Here is an 18193-nt window from a genome sequence, read left to right on the forward strand (position 1 = left end):
TATGCACAACCTTTCCGTCCCTCTGTACTCTGCAGCTCCTCCACAGATGCTGAGGAGGAAGCCTGCAGCAGGGCTTGCTGTACTGTATTGCAGCTCTCTGGAACATGACTGAACCTAGTGTAGGAGCCAATGAATCATGTTATACTGAAAAATTGAGAGAAGTGGCTCTTTCTTTCAACAAGGGGGGCTGCATGTCTGATCCTGCAGGTGGTGAGCTAACATACCTTTAATCCAGATATATGGGAATGATGACTTACGTATTAAGCTACGAGTTTTTCTGCTCTTGAATGACTCTGTTATTTTAAGATGATAGCATAGTGGTGGGATTTGTATGAAGGAAACATTCTTTTCTATATGTATCCTAGATGCTCGTCTTCCATCACATCAGTCTGACAATTTCACTGGCCCTTACGTTCACACTTAAAAGGGCGGTAAGTTGAGCTGTGTTTGATGACACTGTAGTGCTAGGCTCTGATACCTGTCAGAATTGCATTCCAAATATATCTATACTTACTCAACTATGTTTTGATTTCTAATTTTTAATTTCCTTTTAATATATTAGTTTTAGCTTTATATATATATATTTTAAAGCAAGGATCAGGAAATATTTTATTAAAGAGAGGTAAATTATATTCGTTCCTACTTTCAGATCAAATAAAGGAAAATCATAAAGTGAATTGCTGTGTAGGTGCTAAGAGTCTGTGTGTCTGCTTTACATTCCCACAGTGTTAGTAGGGGCTCAGTATGGACGTAATAGAGGTCCTGACAAATGTTGCTTCAGCGAAGTGGAGAGTAATTTGGAGTTTTTACCACCAGATTGTGAAGCAAAGGATAAGTGGCTGAAAAAAGAGTGCTTTGGTTGTGGAATGAATTGAATGTCCAGAAAATCAGTATCACTGGGGTAGTTTAGCTGGTTAAGCTCAAAAGCATTTCTGCTCTCTTCCAGTCCAAGTAATTTTCATCGGAAGATAATTATCACTCCTTAGAAATCCAAGACTAAACTTGAGCTTTCAAGTTTATTCTTCCTTGTGTAATCTCTTATCTGTGGCATCAAACTGAGACTCACATCTGGCAATTTAAGAAACTAATAACGACCTTGATGAAGATATATTTTGTCATTTAAAATATATACTTTTGCTTTACCGGCAGCAAGTGCTGTAGGAAGCTCTACATAATTTAATGTTGTTGAAGAAGAAAATTGTCAATCCACATTCAAGACCATTTGTGTCCTTTTGTGCTGAGTGCTAAGCCTGCTTCAAAGCTACAGTTTCACCATTAGTTGGCAGTTTCACTTATTCTTGTATTCTGTCAACGTGTGTTTTACTGCCAGTGAGGAATTGCCTTTTTTCCTTCCAAACCTGAGGAAGTCTTAACTCTCTCCAGCTTCCACATCATAGGCTGTAAAGTGCAGTGGCATAATGCGGAGTGACAATGTGTAGATAAAACTGTGTACATTCCGAAGTTCCCAATGGAGAGCAATCAGTTGGTAATTCTCCATTCCTGGTGTGAGTAAGTTGTCCAGCTGCAATCCCTTCTCCTTACTGCAGTCATATTGCAGAACGTTTTGTGAATTTAAAGCTTAGAGTTGAGAGACTGCTTTTTCATCAGCATCAGTTTTAGAGTACTCCTGTTGCATCCCAGGTGCTAAATACTGAACAAGATTTAAAGGCTGTCCATCTCAAGGTGCAGTATCTCCAAAGTTAAGCCACATGATGGAAAAGGCTTACATTTTGTAGGATTTTTGTGGCACCTACTGGTACTTAGCACAGATTTCATTTTTCCTGGTTGATCAAACCCCACAGCTGTCACATTCTTAGTTGGTCAGAGCTCATCTTTCAATTTTTGAAAAGTGAGAGCTTTGCCCTCTTCATTTTGGTATGTTTTCCTGTTTTGTTTTTCCCTTCGTGAAGATGATATTTAGTCTAGCTGACTCCAGAGAGGTGTTAATGTTGAGCTAAGAGAAATATATATGCTCTGGAAGGCCAAGTGGCTGCAGGTGTAACCATGCTATTCCCAGATGAAAGGGTGTAATGTGATTAGGTGTGACTCTTGTTGCTTTAATATCGTGCAGAGTGTTTTTCCTACATTATAAAATTGCTGTAATGGCAAAGTCAGCCCCTTCACTCCCACTGAGATAATGATATGGTGTGTTTGGCAGCACTGTGCATATTCTATTTTGTTGTTTTCCAAAGTTGGTTAGAAACTGGAAAAAGAATTTGAAAAATATCATGAGGTTTCATTTCCATTCTACAGGTGAGAATTTTCTGACATGCTGGTTTTTTGCCTTGTGCAAGCAGCTGACCAGTTTTCCTGTTCTTTGTATAGGCTTTCTGCACAGCAATAGGAGAAAGAAAAATATATAAGATAGGGGGAATAAAAATTTTTGATTTTGAAGCCATAAACAGTAGGAGGGTGAAATCTGACAGGTGAAGTACATGTACTTAATTTCAAACTGAAGTTGTCCCAGTAGGCAGCTATTACATTCAGGTTCAAACTGTTCCTGTAGTTATAAAGTACTTTCTGTCCAAATCATTTCTGAAATTGTATAGGATCCTCTGTATGACAAGTTTGTTTCCTTATATTGGCTTTGACTTAGCTTTACATTTCTTGTGAGAAGGCTTCTGGATGAGGTCATGAATATTTGTCAAAGCAAGGGCCATCTGGGACACTAAGGCTTGATGCCAACTTCACATGCAATTCCACTAGCATGTTTTCATCCCAAATAACAGCTGTGGGCTTCCTGTGCCGCTCCATCTTTATAGACAGAGCTTTTTCTGTCTGTTGTCTTCGTGTTGAGTTGTGTGACTCTTTTGAAATACGGATAGATATGAGACGTATGTAAATAATGTAGCTCTGATCTGCTCTGATTAGCTCATTTGCTTGAACAGCCTCTGTATGCTGCTCTCACTACTGAAAGTTGCCTTTCTGGAGCCAGAGCCCAACTTTCTCATCCCTTTTGTACAGGTGCAGAAACAGTAGAGGTATAGACTGTAGGAAGCCCACCAAAAGGGGTTAGATATCACTACAGCAGCAAACCGTGGAAAAAGTGAAGGAGGGAAAATAAAGTTGCTTGCTGCAAGATGACTTTTTGCCTTCAGATTTTGTAATTACTTTTTTTTTTTTCTCCCCAGTTTTCATTGGTAATGATTAATGGCTTTTATCACTCTAGAGAAATAACATTTAAAACAGTAGAAAATGTCAGAATCTCTCCCCCCTGCCCCCTTTTCAGCCTTGTATAATGAAGGAAGAGAAAAATTTTCATCTCTGAAGTAAACACAATTTACTGGTAGGGCCAGTTCTCATCAGGCTGTCTCGGAAAAACCTCATGATGGATTTGCAACAGCTTTTATGCAAGGTTAATCTGATAGCCACGCTCCCATCTGCTTTTGCCATGCTTTGTTAAATTGTGTTGGTTTCTGTTTTAATAATCTCACTTTCTCTGATACCTCTTTGGAGGTTTGGTGAAGTAATGCACATAAAAGCGTTTAAGTTTCCAGAACTACATTTGCATGTCTGTCCATCCCCTAAACTTACCCTGGCTTCCATCTTTGGTTGTTCTCTTTGTTTGGATTCATTCTTTTTTCCCTTGTTACAGAGTTAATTCTTACTAGGTGCGTACTTCATATCAACAAGAGCTAACTTCTACAAGAGAATTATGCATCAAATTACCTTTGTGGGTAGTTTCCAGTAAATAGACAGTGATTATCCATCCTGATCTTACCTATGACCCCACTCAGCTAAATGGGAGGGCTTTTGCAATTTGCTCTCCTGGTTCCATATTTCCTTCATTTAAGAGTCTTGGGGATATTTTAGGTGAATGCAAATTGTTCTTTCTACTAAACACAGTAGTAAGCACATCTCCTTTAGTATCTCCCTTGGGATAAGGATATTGATTGTATTCTTTTTTCTGCTCTTCTGAACAGTAAATAATGCTGGTGGTGTGGGGAAACCTGTTCTTCCTTGATATTGGTCTGTGTGACTTCTAGGCTTAGGATATAAAAGTATGTGTCAGAACCTAGAGAACCTTAAAACAGTGGGAAAATGAAGCTTTTTCTTCTCTCCCAAGCTGTTACTGAGCTATTTTCTAAGAAGTTAATTCTGCAGGTATGCTGCATAGCATTTAGTGAAGAAGCTGTTTTGAAAGTGGCGTCATGCAGGAGGCTGACACACTGATAAGCAGATGCTGAATTTTTTATTTGAGTCAAATTACAGGTCTGTGACAACCCTTTTCCCTGGCATAATTTGATGTAATGGATTAGAAATATTGTAACAAAACACATCACATCTGGTTAGCTGTTTGCAGTCTGGAGAGTAAATGTACTTTTGGACTTACTACAGTGGACAAAGTGCTTTAGGTAGGATAAATAGCAAGTAATTCAGCATCAAAACTCACACAAACTATGGAAAACAAAGTTAAAGACAAGATGTGTAAGAGAATGAGAATGTCTTGATAAGGGCGGTGATTTTTGACTGGTTTGCAGTTTCTGTTAGGAGCAGGAAAGGTCCTATATTTCAGTAAAAGATATTGTAGATGGTGATTTGAGAATCTTCTGGCAAGAACTATATTGCATAATTGGCTACGTTTCAGCCTAAGATACCTGGTGATTTCAAGATTTGGTCTTATTTTAGTCAGAATAGCATCATCCCTCTGGAACTATCTCAGCAAGTCTACTAACAGTAACAGCTATTTACTTAACTGGCATCAGGCTAGTGTTTTTCAAGCATGACACTCTTCATTGTGTTCTGACAGCTATCCTGAGCTTTGAAGTGAGTGAAATGGGCAACACAATAGCAAATATGAAGGGCTCAGGATCATAGTTACTGTTTTAATTTATACATCAAAAGTTCTTTTGACTTGAAGATCTCAAAGAATTCTCAGACACTGACTAAACCTTCACAACTTCCCCAAGAAGTAGGATTTGTCATCTTTTACAATCATTTCAGGCTCTAGGAGTTCAGGCAAGAAGAAAAAGGTTACTGGAACTCCATTCTCCATACATTTAAATCTTTGACTTGTGGATGGAGGGTTTGGACTGGCTGCTATTCTATGTAAACTCATCCTCTGAATGCTAGTCTATGCACTTCAAAGATGCACCACAGCCCTAGGCATTTTGAGATAGGCTTGTAAACAGTTGAATAAATACATGAATTTGCATAATTATAGCCAGTGTTTTGGACTATGAATTGCTAAGTCTGTCCTTACCAAGAAATACTGATTTTGTAAGAGAACAAACTACATTTGATTGTGTTTGCAGTCAGAGAGGGATATCTCGTGGACGTTCTTCTAACTGTCCAACCAAAGAAATTCTGGGTAAATCGAGTTACCATTAGTACAGAAGTACCATACATGTGTATGTCAATTCTCTTTATTTTTATTGTTCCCTTTTAAAATTTAAAGTACTTTACTACATAAACATATTTGTTTGCAGGTACCAGAGTCATTGAGTGGAATTCAGTCTGCAGGAGATCATATTTTCAAAAGGCAGTGCCTGTTATTTGCTTGAAAGTATGATTTAATTTCTTATATCTGTTATTGAAATTTACATGCTTGCATCTCTTACCTAGGCCTTCATGATCTTGGCAATATCAATTGCCATCTCATGCCAACTGTTAGTTTCTGCTTCTGTTTTCCTCTTTATTATGGTTGCAATAATTGGCCAGTAGTTGTTATTAGCTGGATAAGCAGCCCTGGCCATTGCATCTCTGCTGATGACTTCATTAGGAATAGGAATGGATGGAGCCTTTGGGACCCTGTAAATTAGCATCATCATTTCTGCACTGTCTGTGCTGCACCATTGCTCTCAGGCATCTCCCCTAGACTGGTGGCTTTGCAAATATTTTTAGGGAAAGCAGCAGCTCTGTAATAGATAAGAAGACTCTGAAAGGACCTTTCTACGGGTTCTACTATTATAAATGTTTATTTTATCGTCTGTTTCAAGTTTGGAAGATTTAGTCTGAAATCCCATATTAAATGTTACCCTTTTAATTGCTACCTACTCTGTTGTACTGAGCTTCCTCCAGAGATGACCTACTGCCAGCCCTTTTGAGTGCTGTGGTGTTCCTCTTTCTATTAAGCTGTTGGCCTTACATTAGTTATAAGTAGTTACTCTGATCATCAGCCTATGTATATTCAGCGTGGCTGTCTTTGAACTCTCACTTCTGGCCCCTTTTAAATTTGAGATTTCCTAGGTTGAAGAATAACTACATTTTCAAAAACACTGTGATGTGTGATTTTTGTGGACAAGTTTAGTCTATGGTTTAGTCTATAGACCCACATTTTTCCCTCTGCTCAGTTTCCTATTGAAGCACTTCTTCCACGACTTGCTCAAGCTCGAGGTTTAGTGGCTGTCAGATGAAAAAAAGGAAGAAAGAAAATTGAATCTTGTTTGGTTTATGCTGTGCACATTGCTTAAGCTAACAGCCAAAGGCAAACTAAAATTTTCAAAAATCACAACTGAGGGGAGGTTAACTGTTCTTTTACGAGAAGTAACACATTTAGTTCATACCATAGCTTTCCTTTCCAAAGATGATAGGCTACTGATAACTGTCCTTCTAGTGGGTTTCCCAGATCTATGGATTTTATAGCAGAGCCCATACCTCCTGGAAATTTGGGGAAAATAAGTTGAAAACTGTGAGCGACCCATAGAATCCTCATGGGGAAAATTAAGCCTTTTAAGTTTCACCTGAGATTCAGGAGCCAGTGTGAGATGCTGGCAGTTTGTTCAGTGAAAGCATACCAGCTTGTAGGCAGAAGGACAGAAGGCACAGAAGAGGTGGATTATGTTAGTCTGTCATGGTATGCTTCTGACTGTAATTCTGATGAGATAATTCAGCAGGGTTAATATTTACCCAAGGACACAGAGTGCCTGCAGAAGAACCACATTTTGAATCTCCTGTTTCTTCAAATCTTCTGTTTCTCCAGTCATGACAATGTGCTGTAAGCAACATTGCCATTAATATTATAATACAGGAGGCAAAATCTTTTCCAGCTCAGGGGTCAGTAGCAATTTGCAGGTGAAGTATGATGTCTCTGAAACATACCAGTGTCCAGCAAAATCAGTGCCTTGTGGCACTTGCCATAGAATAACTTTAGTTGAAAGGGATTTCTGGAAGCCTATTGCAATTGCTTATTTGAAGTGGGGCCAGCATCAAAAGTAGTTCAGATCTCCAGTCGAGTTTTGAAAATTTCCAGGGGTGGAATTTCCACAGCCTTCCCTAGTATTTAATCACCTTCCACGTGTAATTTTTCCTTTTAATTTTCTGTAATTCCCCTTACTACAAATCATCTTCTGCCTTTTTCTTACCTGCATACCTCTGAGATGAGGCAAGCTCCATGTTCACTATAATCCCTTTTTCTCAGTGAACATACTGAAAAGACAGTGATCACGTGCTTCATGAAGCTTGACAGTACTGTGAAAGAGGACTTAGAGCTCTTGGAACTAAAGAGAAGTCACATAATTCTTTAAACCCTGTCACTCATGTAATGTAAACTCTCAGACCCTCATTCTAGCAGCAAATTTCCCTACGCTTTCCCCATTACACTCCTAGTCTTTGAAGAACAATCCTTCTGTTGTAAACATTCTTGCAAGAGATTTCTTCCCAAACAGTTGCACACAGCTTTGTAAATGTTAGAGTGACATTTGGAGTAAGCTTGAAGAGCTCATGTACTTCTCGTTGGTTCCCCCGTGTCTCTGCCAATCTTTAGTATGATAATACAGCCTCTCACTCTTCACCTCCCAGCGCTAGCACTAACATTTACAAGCTACAGTATCTGTCTGCAAATATTTCCACTATACTGCTCAGTGTTGTTTCAGCTCCTCCACAGCCAAGATTATATGTTTGCAGCTTTCATTATGAATTAAGGTTGTTTGTTTGTTTGTTTACTGTTAACTCACTACATGACAATACCTCACCCCCATAGTTAGCTTCTCCTCTTATGTGTGTGACCATGGCAGGAGGAGAGGAAGCACATAACAATCCCGATGCTCATGGAAATTGGTACAACCTTCTCTACATACTAGTCACAAGTTTGCACCAGGAGCTGAAAGGCTGATTCATTATGGAAGTTATATCAAAGTGAGGACCCAGAGCGCTAAGCTTTTTGAGGTCTAGTAGTAGAGGGGGTTTTATAATCTTGTCTCCACATATGACTTCTCAGGATCAATCTAAAATTTAGAATGTCTCTTCTGAACTTTTTGTTGTAGGTGGTCGAATACCTGATGGGATTTTCCTTTGTAATGATGGGAGTTTCACAGGTTTACTTAGATTCTTGAGATTTTATCCACTTTGAACTAAAGATTATCAGACTACTTTACTCAATTTGGGTATTACACAACCTCATTTTAGTACTAAGTTAGAAAAGCACATGGTTTGTTTTGGATTCATGTAAAAATTTGGGGTGGTTCTGAAAAAAAAAATCAGAATTTCTGCTGTTGCAGTCATTTAGATGTCTTAACTTTATCAACTGAGCTAATTTTTCTCTCTGAGGAGAGAATATTAGAGTACTTGTGCTAAACCCTTTGCCTTGATACACCTTGAAGCTGTTCATTTGCCTCTTTTACCTCTTCTACTTCCATTTTATTGATATGTAGGTAGTAATTTTTCCTACAGCAATTTGATGTTTTTGCTTGTGTTTGGAAAAAACAACTTAGGAAACAGGAAATAAATAACATACTGAAACAGGGAGGAGACAATGGTATTGCAAAGGAAATGGTAAATAGGATATTTATTCTATTCCGACATTCAAGGTAAATAAATAGGTTTGGTTTGTACTTCAGATGTTCTTCAGGAACTTATTTTATGTTATTCCACCAGCATTTCTAGGCTATTTTCAGACTTAAGTGTTTGTTGAAAGTCTTGAGATGTTTCAAATAATGCTGTGCAATACATTTTGCAAGGTTTTGAAAAGAAACATTTGATGAAAAATATTCATCCAGATGTCATCTGGTCTATGAAAACATTTGCTAGCAATTTTTTTCTGTAGCTATGGCCTTATAAGTGACAATTATTATTACTGCTCCACCAGTATTCTTGCATCCCTGAAAATGTGATGAATGCCTTGAAGCTTGCTCTATTATCTCTCTCGTTTGCTGCTCGTTTGGAAATGTTTTGTACACATTGTACTGATAAGGCTGTCTTATGTAATTATTCTACTTTTAGTGCTCAGTTGGTCTTAACTGACATGCACTATTCAAATTTGGGGCTTTTGAATTTAAGACAGTAATATACAAATCAGAGATACTGGAAAACAGAAGAGGCAACTTATAGAAAAAAAAACTGGAAGCTGTTGAGTGAATGGGATTTACTTTAGAGGAGTTGGGAGCAATGGTATGCAGGGCTTCGGTGTATGAAGGCCCTTCTGTAAAGTAGACAGATATTTACTTTTAAGTAGATAGATATCTTCTTTACAGTAGATAAGGAAGTAGACTAGGAAAGTAAGTGATCATCTTTATTTGAAGAAAAGAGAAATTAGGATTAATGTTACAAAAGTACTTTGATCTGTGAGGTAATTATGCACCAGAATAAACAGTCCAGGTTCCTTACAATTCTGGTGTTGTGTCTCTAACAACTGCTTTATCTTCATGAATTTTCAGTGCATAATAGCTAATGCAGATGCTATTGACATCTTGGCAGGCTGAAATCTTTAAAGCAGAACAGCTTTGTTCTTGCTGGTGCAATAAACCTACAGTTGGTGATCAGTAGTACTATTTGCAGTGAATTTTGCTAGACTAATAAAACATCGTCTTATTTCTAATGGTCCCTTTAGGTGAATATTTTGTTCTGTTTTCTCTTACTGTCCTTGCAAATGCTGGTGAATTGTGTTTACATCCCTTTTAGTTATTCATTCCTGTTTGACAGGCTAGATGGGGTGAGAACTGTGGCACTTTCATGGGAGACGTCGAGAAAAATCCAGTTTGCTGGAAAAAGTGTTGTGCATGTAGCAGACGTGGGCTTCTTTTCTGGGCCAGCGGAGGAAAAGGACTAAAGCACTGCTGGCTCCACACCACCAGAGCCCTAAATGCACCCCTGGGGTCTGCCTGCCCCGGTGCCTCTGCTACCCTGCCATGGCACTGTTTCAGTCCCTCAGAGCTCCCCACACCCTGGACAGGCTCAAGACCAAATGTTGGCCTTGGAGCCATCAGCCACAGCCTCAGGGAGGACACTGCAGGGTCGGACTCCAGCTCCTGCCACTCTGCCCCTATTGTCATGGGCCTGCTCATCTTTGCTCGTGTCCTGGCTCTCTCACTATTGCCCTGCACAGTGATCGCTATACTTGAGCCTGGGTCTGACTAGCTGATAGACCTCCTGACTTGACCTTGGACCTCCCATATTGCAATGATGCTGCCTTGATTGGACCTGGCCACCATCTGCAGGCCTGTCAGGTTTCACATGGCTCCTGGCTTCCAGGGAGAAACCCTGCTCTTGCCCCTGTGTGACATCCAAAGTCATAACTGCCTGTGAGTATATAAATTCCCATTGCATTTTTTTCCACAAAAATAGGAGCATTAACTCTTGTGTCATAGTGAGATTGCAGCCTAAATGATTATATTCTTGCTCCCAAAACTTCCATTCCATTGTTTCCACTTAGGCAAAACTCTGTTTTCTTTCTTAATCAATTATGCAGGAAGGCTGCGTACTTTAAGTAAGCTCCTGCACTCAGTTTTTGAGGAAACAAACCTTGCAGCTGTGGGGTCAAGCCTTGCTTTTTGTGCATGTTGGTGGTTGTTTTGGATGATGGTAATTTATTTTGCTTTTTGCTGAATGGGAATGTCTGTTAATTTCCTTGAAGTTTGTAAGATACAACTAACAATGTTTTCTTGACACTGAACTAAGTCAAAACTCTTCCTGTTCTTGGTGCAGAGTTTGAGCAGTTGGGTTAGGCCCCAGAATCTCTGTATCTCCCTGTGTTCTCTGTGAGTGTATGGGGACATTTCTGGAAGTCTTTCTTTCCATCTGATGAAAAAGATGGGACCTGCTTGAGGTTAATGGAAAAGTTTATGGACAGATCTTGACTAGTTTTTTCTCTGGCTTAATGATCTCCCATTGGAGATGAGTAGTTGCGAGTAGCTGTAACTGAGTCCTGCTTGCTTCTTGACCTACCAACTTGTAAAAACTGTAGCTTCCTTGTGGATGACCAGCAGGCTCTGAGTCAGCAGTGTGGTGGGGCAGCCATCTGGCAAGCCTGCTCAGGACACCCTACTCAGTATGCTGGCACCAAGAGACTGATTGAATGCTATGCTGCTTTTACAAGTGGGTATGGATAGCATGTAGGTTCAGTCTTAAGGGTGATTCAAGCACAGCTGTATGTTCTGTAAATAGAACCATTCTCTCCTAGTGCTCCTGGTTCTGCAGTGCTAGCAGTAAGAGCAGGTAAAATATGCATTTACCTTGAAATACATAAGAAATTTTTTCAGTGTAAAAATGATTTATAAAGAGATGTTTTCAACTGTTCATTTTTTATAGCTCACTTGTATTTTAAAATCCATGTTACGCAAACTTTGTTGTAGCTCAGTCCAAATTAACCAGATGTAAACATGCATCCCTCAGGTCATTCAAGAATGTACATTCTCAGTCCAAGGGCTTGGCTTGTTGAAACTTGTCTGTATGGAATCTACTTAGATGGGATTGAGAATTGTGGGGTTTTTATGCTTTCTTTTCTTTCAGTTATGTGGGTTTGTTGTTGTTGTTGTTAAGTATTATGTTGATTTTTGAATAATCAAGGCTGTTTTAATTTGTGGCCATGTGTCTCCTAGTAGGTATATGAAAAAACTGATATTTACATGGGAATGGAAAGAGGTGTGGAGCATACTTGCTGGAAAGCTTTCTCTGGTTTGTGGATAGAAAGCTCTGGCTCTCTTTCTTAAAGGAAATCTTGTAGGATATTTAAATTTTTGCAGGAAAGTGGTATTGTGTAGTCTGTATTTCCTGTAGTTTTGAACTAACATGCCTCTTCTTTTCCATTCTTGGTCTTTACTATTATGCCTCTCCAACTGCTAGTGCTTTTCTCTAGAAGCCCTGCTCAGTGGGAATGGGGAGTAATGGCCAACTCTCCCAAATGCAACTGTATGAGGAGTGCACAGTGTGCCCTGACTTACTGTAATTAATCACTTCAGCTGAACTTTTAATAAGAAGAGGTGTTTTTTCCTTATTCTTTCATGGTCATTTTTTTGGAAACATCCAGAAAAAGAAAGCGCTTTTGTAGTCTGGGAGACAAGGGGGAAACCACAAGGAAGAACAAGGCACTATGGGAAAACTGAAAAGAGTGGAAAGCCAAAAAGAATGGAGATTAATACAGGAAAAAGGTTAGAAACCAAGATAAAGATCATGAAGAGATATTGAATATTTTTCTATCTCTGTATTGCAAGAATGTGCCTGTTGCCACATTCATAGAATGTTTATGCAGAGCTTTATGGGGAAGCAGCAGTAAATTGCTCCTTTGGATGCTAAGTGCAAAATTAAAGCTGGCAGGGTCTCAGAGCACAAGACTGGGAAGCTAATTGCTCCTAATAACATATTGATTTTCACAGATCTCTGGCATTATGTCAGGGCAGTTTTGAACTAGCACCTGGTTTCTTCCTCTTTCTATCTCCAAGCTAATGGCAATGAAGCTTCTGGCTTTGAGATCTGATAAATGCAGCTCTAGATCTTTTTGTCTATACTGCAGGTCCCCTGCAACATGGCTGAAATCTTTTGTGCTGCACATTGCTCCAAATATAATAGCTACCCTGAAAGTAGACAGGTGGAAGGAATGTGCATATATTTTAACTTAAATAACTATGCGCGTATATTTTAACTTGAATAACTAACTGCTGCTTGTATTTATGGTGCTGTACAGAAGTGTTATAATCCCTTTGCTGCAGTTGGCTAAAGACAATCAAATGGATGCCTGTTTTCAGGCAAAAGTTGCCAGCACAGGAGAACTGAGGTCACCTAGTTGTTGCCAGGTTACATTCAATCATCAGCAGATTTTCTGTATGTGTTGCTTAGCGATAATATGCCATCCTTGAGTTTTGGGGATTGCTGTTAGGACAAGGAGATATGATTTATTTCTGTGATTGCTACTAAGCAATACCCCCCTCTGAAGAACTGTTCTTACAGTCAGAGGGAAAGCTCTGCTTGCAAGGAGGTGTGCTGAAAATGCTTACAGATACTTCAGATGGTGAAGACTTGTAAGGTGAGAATGAAATTTCTTACATTTAAAAGATGTCAAGTGCTTAGGTAGTCTGAACTGGGATAGGCTCAGGTCAGCAGAGGACACACACAAGGGCAGAAGCTCATCTTCTCACATGGTTGTGTAGAGGCTGTTTCAACTATTTCAGGCTATTTGATTTTATCTGCATAGTTGTTGCAAGGATGCAGTGCAGTGCTATATTTGTATCAGATTAGCCAGAGAAGAGACATTAACTTAAACTGAAGTAATACCTGATTTAGGGTACTACTGAATATCAACTGAAACACTGTCTTGATTTTTAAATTAATTTTGATTTTCGATTCCAATTGGAAATTTACTTTCAGCTTTCCTCTGTCTGGTTTGTCTCTATTAATTCTAAACCAACATGGCTGTTAGTATGGTGACTGGAACTATACTGAGAACCCTTAGGTCCTCTGCATTCTATACACAGAATGCTATGGGCAGGGCTTAGAAAAGGATACCTAGAAGAACAAGCAAGGAGTTCAGGAGGTGGGAAGAAGAGATTTTGCTCAGTATGAGATCTTTTTTGCCTCCTACATTACATTTTTCCCTTGGGGCTCCTCCTGCTTTATCTCACTGTGTAATTCATTCCAAGTACAAGCCATGCTTATAGAATTTGAATCTGGGGTTAATTTAGGCATCAGTGGTTTTCTTGTTCTTTTTTTTTTCCCCTGACATTTTCAAGTTCAGATTTTAATTCAGAAACTATTCAAAATATTAGGTTCCAGATTTTTGTGCCATCTTCAGCAATTATAGGTGTTCTTCATATTAGTTTTACACAAATATAATAACAGTTCACATTTCTTGTCTATGGACAGTAATTTTCTGTCAAAGGAGTCAGTGGACCTGAAGGGCACAAATGAACTATTTTAGAAGGGAAGAGAGTCATTATTACTACTCTTTTGATTTGTAGTCTTACAGTGTCTGCAGAAAAAAAGCATGTATGTTTCCAAAGTACCCAAGGCATGGCTCTGTGAACAAGAAAGCAGCAGAGCTGTGGTGCTTGTGTCAGCGACTCCCACTCATGGTCCTGATACTCTCCAATCCCTTTCCCACAGCTATTCAGGTGCGAGGGCAACTTTTTCATGCAAGGCACATCTGAGCTGAAGGCATCAAAAGAGCCATTTCATGCTTGACTGCATTTTCTAATACAATCCACACAGAGAGGAGAGAGAGCAAGGAAGGGTTTGTGTGTACATATGCATTGACTTTGAGTATATGTATAATGTACAGTACGTTTGGTTCCAGCTTGCAGCTGTGGGTGGCAAGAAAGAGTTGCAGGCATGAGGGGGAAGAGAATTTCACTTTGAAAAGTAGGAAACATTTCCCCCCCACCTTGAAAAAAATATCTTTCTTTCCCACTCGTTCCCACTGTTTCTTGGCCAAGTAAAGATGTGAGTCCCCTGGGCAACACTGACAGCTGGTACCCAGAAGGTGTATGTATGCCTGAGTGGGTGTTGCATGTAAAGCACTTTGTGCATACAGACCATGACAGTGTGTGGGGAGTGCAGCTCAGAACACTGGTGAATAAAGATGTTGTTCACAACCATATTATTTTAACGGTGCTCACAGAGAAGTTTTCTTTTTAATGAGCTTGTATGTCCCATGACCAGCGGAGGTGCTGCATGCCGTATATTCATATGATGGGTTGCTGCACCAGCCCAACCACAGTGATCCCCATCAAATGTTTCGTACCCATATAATTGTTTACCACTTCTTTTGCATTTATTACCACACTGCATGCCTTTTCTAGCCACTGTGGATCCTTTCCTGCATGTTCTTGGAAGAACTTGTTCTTCATTTTCCTGTCCAACTCTCCTACTCTAGCACCAAATATTTAGGCCTTGAGAGGACTATAAGAGTTAGCTCTAATAAGCTTACTGTTTCCCTCTAAAAGTTCCAGTCCCATCAGCATAAGGGGGTCAGCTGATGATATGAAAAATGAAAATGTCTAAGAAGAACATCTATATTCCAAATATTTGTTGTTTCAATTGATACTGTGTTTTCTTTCCTTGTGTAGGCAGGGAGGCTGTGAGAATCTTGGTAAGAGTGCTTTACAGAGTAATCCCTTCATGGATACTCCACACCTAGGGAGTTTAAATCAGTCTTTTTTTCTACTCTGGGATTTTTATTCATAGCTTTGTTGTAAAAGTTCTACATGGAGTAATCTACTTATCTGGCCTTTGGTAGGAAATGGTTCTGGGGAAAAGGGATGCTCTGATTCATAGATTAATATATTTATGTAGATTTGTAAATTTTGCTGGTAGAAGTGCTTTAGAGCATATGCAAAGACTGAAACAATAATTGCTATGCCATACTGATTGCTGCACTTCTTTCACAACACTTTACCCCTTCAGAGAAGACTTTTAGTTTCCACAGGCAAAGTCCTGAACAAATAGAGAGCATTAAGTACTGGAACTCCTTTCCCACTAAACTCAATTTTCTTTGATATTTTTGGAGGGGACAGAAAAACGTAATATCATTCCTTCCCCCTGTCCTCCCTCTCCCCCCCCCCCAACTCCTGCCTTTTGTTCTGCCTCCATCTCCTGCCATTTCCAGTGTTTGAATGACGCTTAAACTTGATGTGGATTTGCAGATTTTGATTTGTTCTTTTCATCATTTGCATTGCACTGCTACTAGCTGTGACAGCAGAGCTCCAGAAAGATTATTAGTAAGAAGGAGGAAAAGCTCCCACAAAACAGTACAAACCAGATGTGGGAAAAACTTTTAGGAAACCTGTTTCATGCTTGCAGATATTTGTCTGCCAGATTACAACAGAACTCTGAAAAAAGATCAAATAATTACAAGTAGGATGGATCTATGAACTCCATATTAAATAGCATTTCCTATGATCAACATTTCATTTTTGCATTCTCTGAAGGGAGGTTGTGGTGAAGAGGGGTTTGGCCTCTTCTCCGAGGCAATGAACTGGACCTGGGGAAATGGCTGCAGAGGAGGTTTAGGTTAGACATGAGGAAAAATTTTTCTCTCAGAGAGTGGTCAGGCATTGGAATGGTCTGCCAAGGGAGGTGGTGGCAGAGGCATTTGGATGAGGAGCTACAAGATATGGTTTAGTTTGTGGTAGCAGTGGTAATGAGAAGACAGTTGGGCTAGGATGATCTTACAGTCATTTCCAACTTTGTGATTCTATGATTCTATTATTATTCTTGAATAATGTGTACCTCTAGAAGCTCTTCTTAGTCTAACTTTAACTTTGGAAACATATTTTCACTTTCCTGCTTTAGATGTTGTATGTTCCTTTTCATTCTGCTACTTCTAATTATGTGGGTTTGTTTTTTTTTTTCCTCTAAAATAAATTCTCTCCCCTGGAGAGTTTTATAGGTCCTATATTAATGATAATTCATATTTAATGGCTAGGCTTGTTTAATTTGATAAATGAAATTCTACCTCCAGAAACAATGAAACAAATACAGGAGTTCTCTCTTGCTTGTTTTGTATACCTCTTGTCTGATTTGCCTATTTAAGCCATGAGCAGCTTTCTAGATGCTACTATTGTTCAAGGTTTGCATGTAAGACTGATTATTGAGGGACTATGTTGCCACAGACTATAACTGTATATGGTTTCTCTTTTCCTTTAAAGTCCCAACAATGGAATGAAATTCCTTGCTGAATAAGCAACAACTCTTAAGAGCACCAGAAATAGAGACTGCATATTCTAAGGCAAGACTGAATGCCCTAGGAGCAGTGTTTGAACTAGTCACTCCAGCAAGTGCAAGGATAAGCTGGACTAATGGAGAAGATCGCATTTTCTGGAAGATGTGAAAAATGGAGTCTGTCCTGTCTCATTATCTCAAAAGGGCCTAACACACTTATCTTTATTTTTCCTGCACCGTTCCTGGAGTGTGTGGCAAGTGTCTGTAAACACAGTGCTCTGTAATAGATGTCAGGTTTCCTCAGGGGTGGAGATCATGTAGAAGTGTAACTTATTTTCATTTTTTTGAAATTGTTTACTGATTCCTTACAGAGGCCTCTATCTTGAGCTATGATGGCAGCATGTACATGAAGATCATCATGCCCATGGTCATGCATACTGAGGCAGAAGATGTGTCCTTCCGTTTCATGTCCCAGCGCGCCTACGGGCTGTTGATGGCAACCACCTCACGAGATTCTGCTGACACTCTGCGTCTGGAGCTGGATGGAGGCCGTGTCAAACTAATGGTCAACTTAGGTATCGTATAAAAACCTCCCACTGCCTTCACTCTTAGTTTGGGCTTGTGGTTAGTGGTTTTTAAAATTATTTTGTTTAATTTCTGTTGGTTTGATTGGATTGATGACTAAAATAGCTGCTGAGACCTTCATAATTAATCTATTGTGGAGATTAACTCTTACTTGTATTGCTGCATGGAGATTTGCTGTTAGTTCTTTGTTATGAACAGTGTTGGTTTTAAAGTCTAAGTTTTTAAGTTTCCTTTCTTGGTCTGGGACTGGTGAGCTCTGTGTGAGACATGCTGCTTGGTCCATCTTTTGATCAGTTACATCCCTCATTCATTCAGCATCACTCAAAACAGTCAAAGCCAAAATGTGAGAATTAAGCAAAATGGATACTGTGGCAAGCAGAAGTCTTGTGAATCCTAAACGTTTTACAGAATTTGACAATGTTTGCTACAACTTGATCTTAAATATTCTATTTTGCTAAACTACAAATTATTTCTATTTTATAATTAATCTTTCAGCCTTTAGAGCTTTTAGTATCTGGAAAAAAGCCTGTATCTCTTGATAGTGTCTTTGTTAAAATAAAGGCAACAGTAATGAAAGTGCATCCCCCCATCCCAAAAGGTTGTTCTGTCTCCTTAGAGACACAGAAAACAATAAAAGACCATTAGAAACAAATTCAACAATAATAACAGCGAAAAATTTTGAGAGGGAATGAATGAGCTGTTTGATTATCCTGTATCCACTTTCTTACCAGTGAATGACAAATAGCCTCCTTTTTAAAGAACATAATCACAGGAGGTGAAGTTTACTTTCATTTGCACTGAT

At 39.2% G+C, this 18193-nt stretch overlaps 1 protein-coding gene across 8 annotated transcripts in view; it reads left to right on the plus strand.

Moving 5' to 3' along the window:
* The window catches only part of NRXN3 (neurexin 3), an 896531-nt gene that overhangs the window by 261279 nt on the left and 617059 nt on the right, over positions 1–18193 (plus strand). For all 8 annotated transcript variants that reach the window (XM_031553628.1, XM_019615790.1, XM_031553624.1 and 5 more), the window contains one exon: positions 17178–17381. In XM_031553628.1, coding sequence (XP_031409488.1) covers positions 17178–17381 — 204 coding nt within the window. The remainder of the gene's footprint in view (positions 1–17177; positions 17382–18193) is intronic.

This window comes from Meleagris gallopavo, chromosome 5 (assembly GCF_000146605.3).
Source record: "Meleagris gallopavo isolate NT-WF06-2002-E0010 breed Aviagen turkey brand Nicholas breeding stock chromosome 5, Turkey_5.1, whole genome shotgun sequence".
NCBI classification, from domain to species: Eukaryota; Metazoa; Chordata; class Aves; order Galliformes; family Phasianidae; genus Meleagris; species Meleagris gallopavo.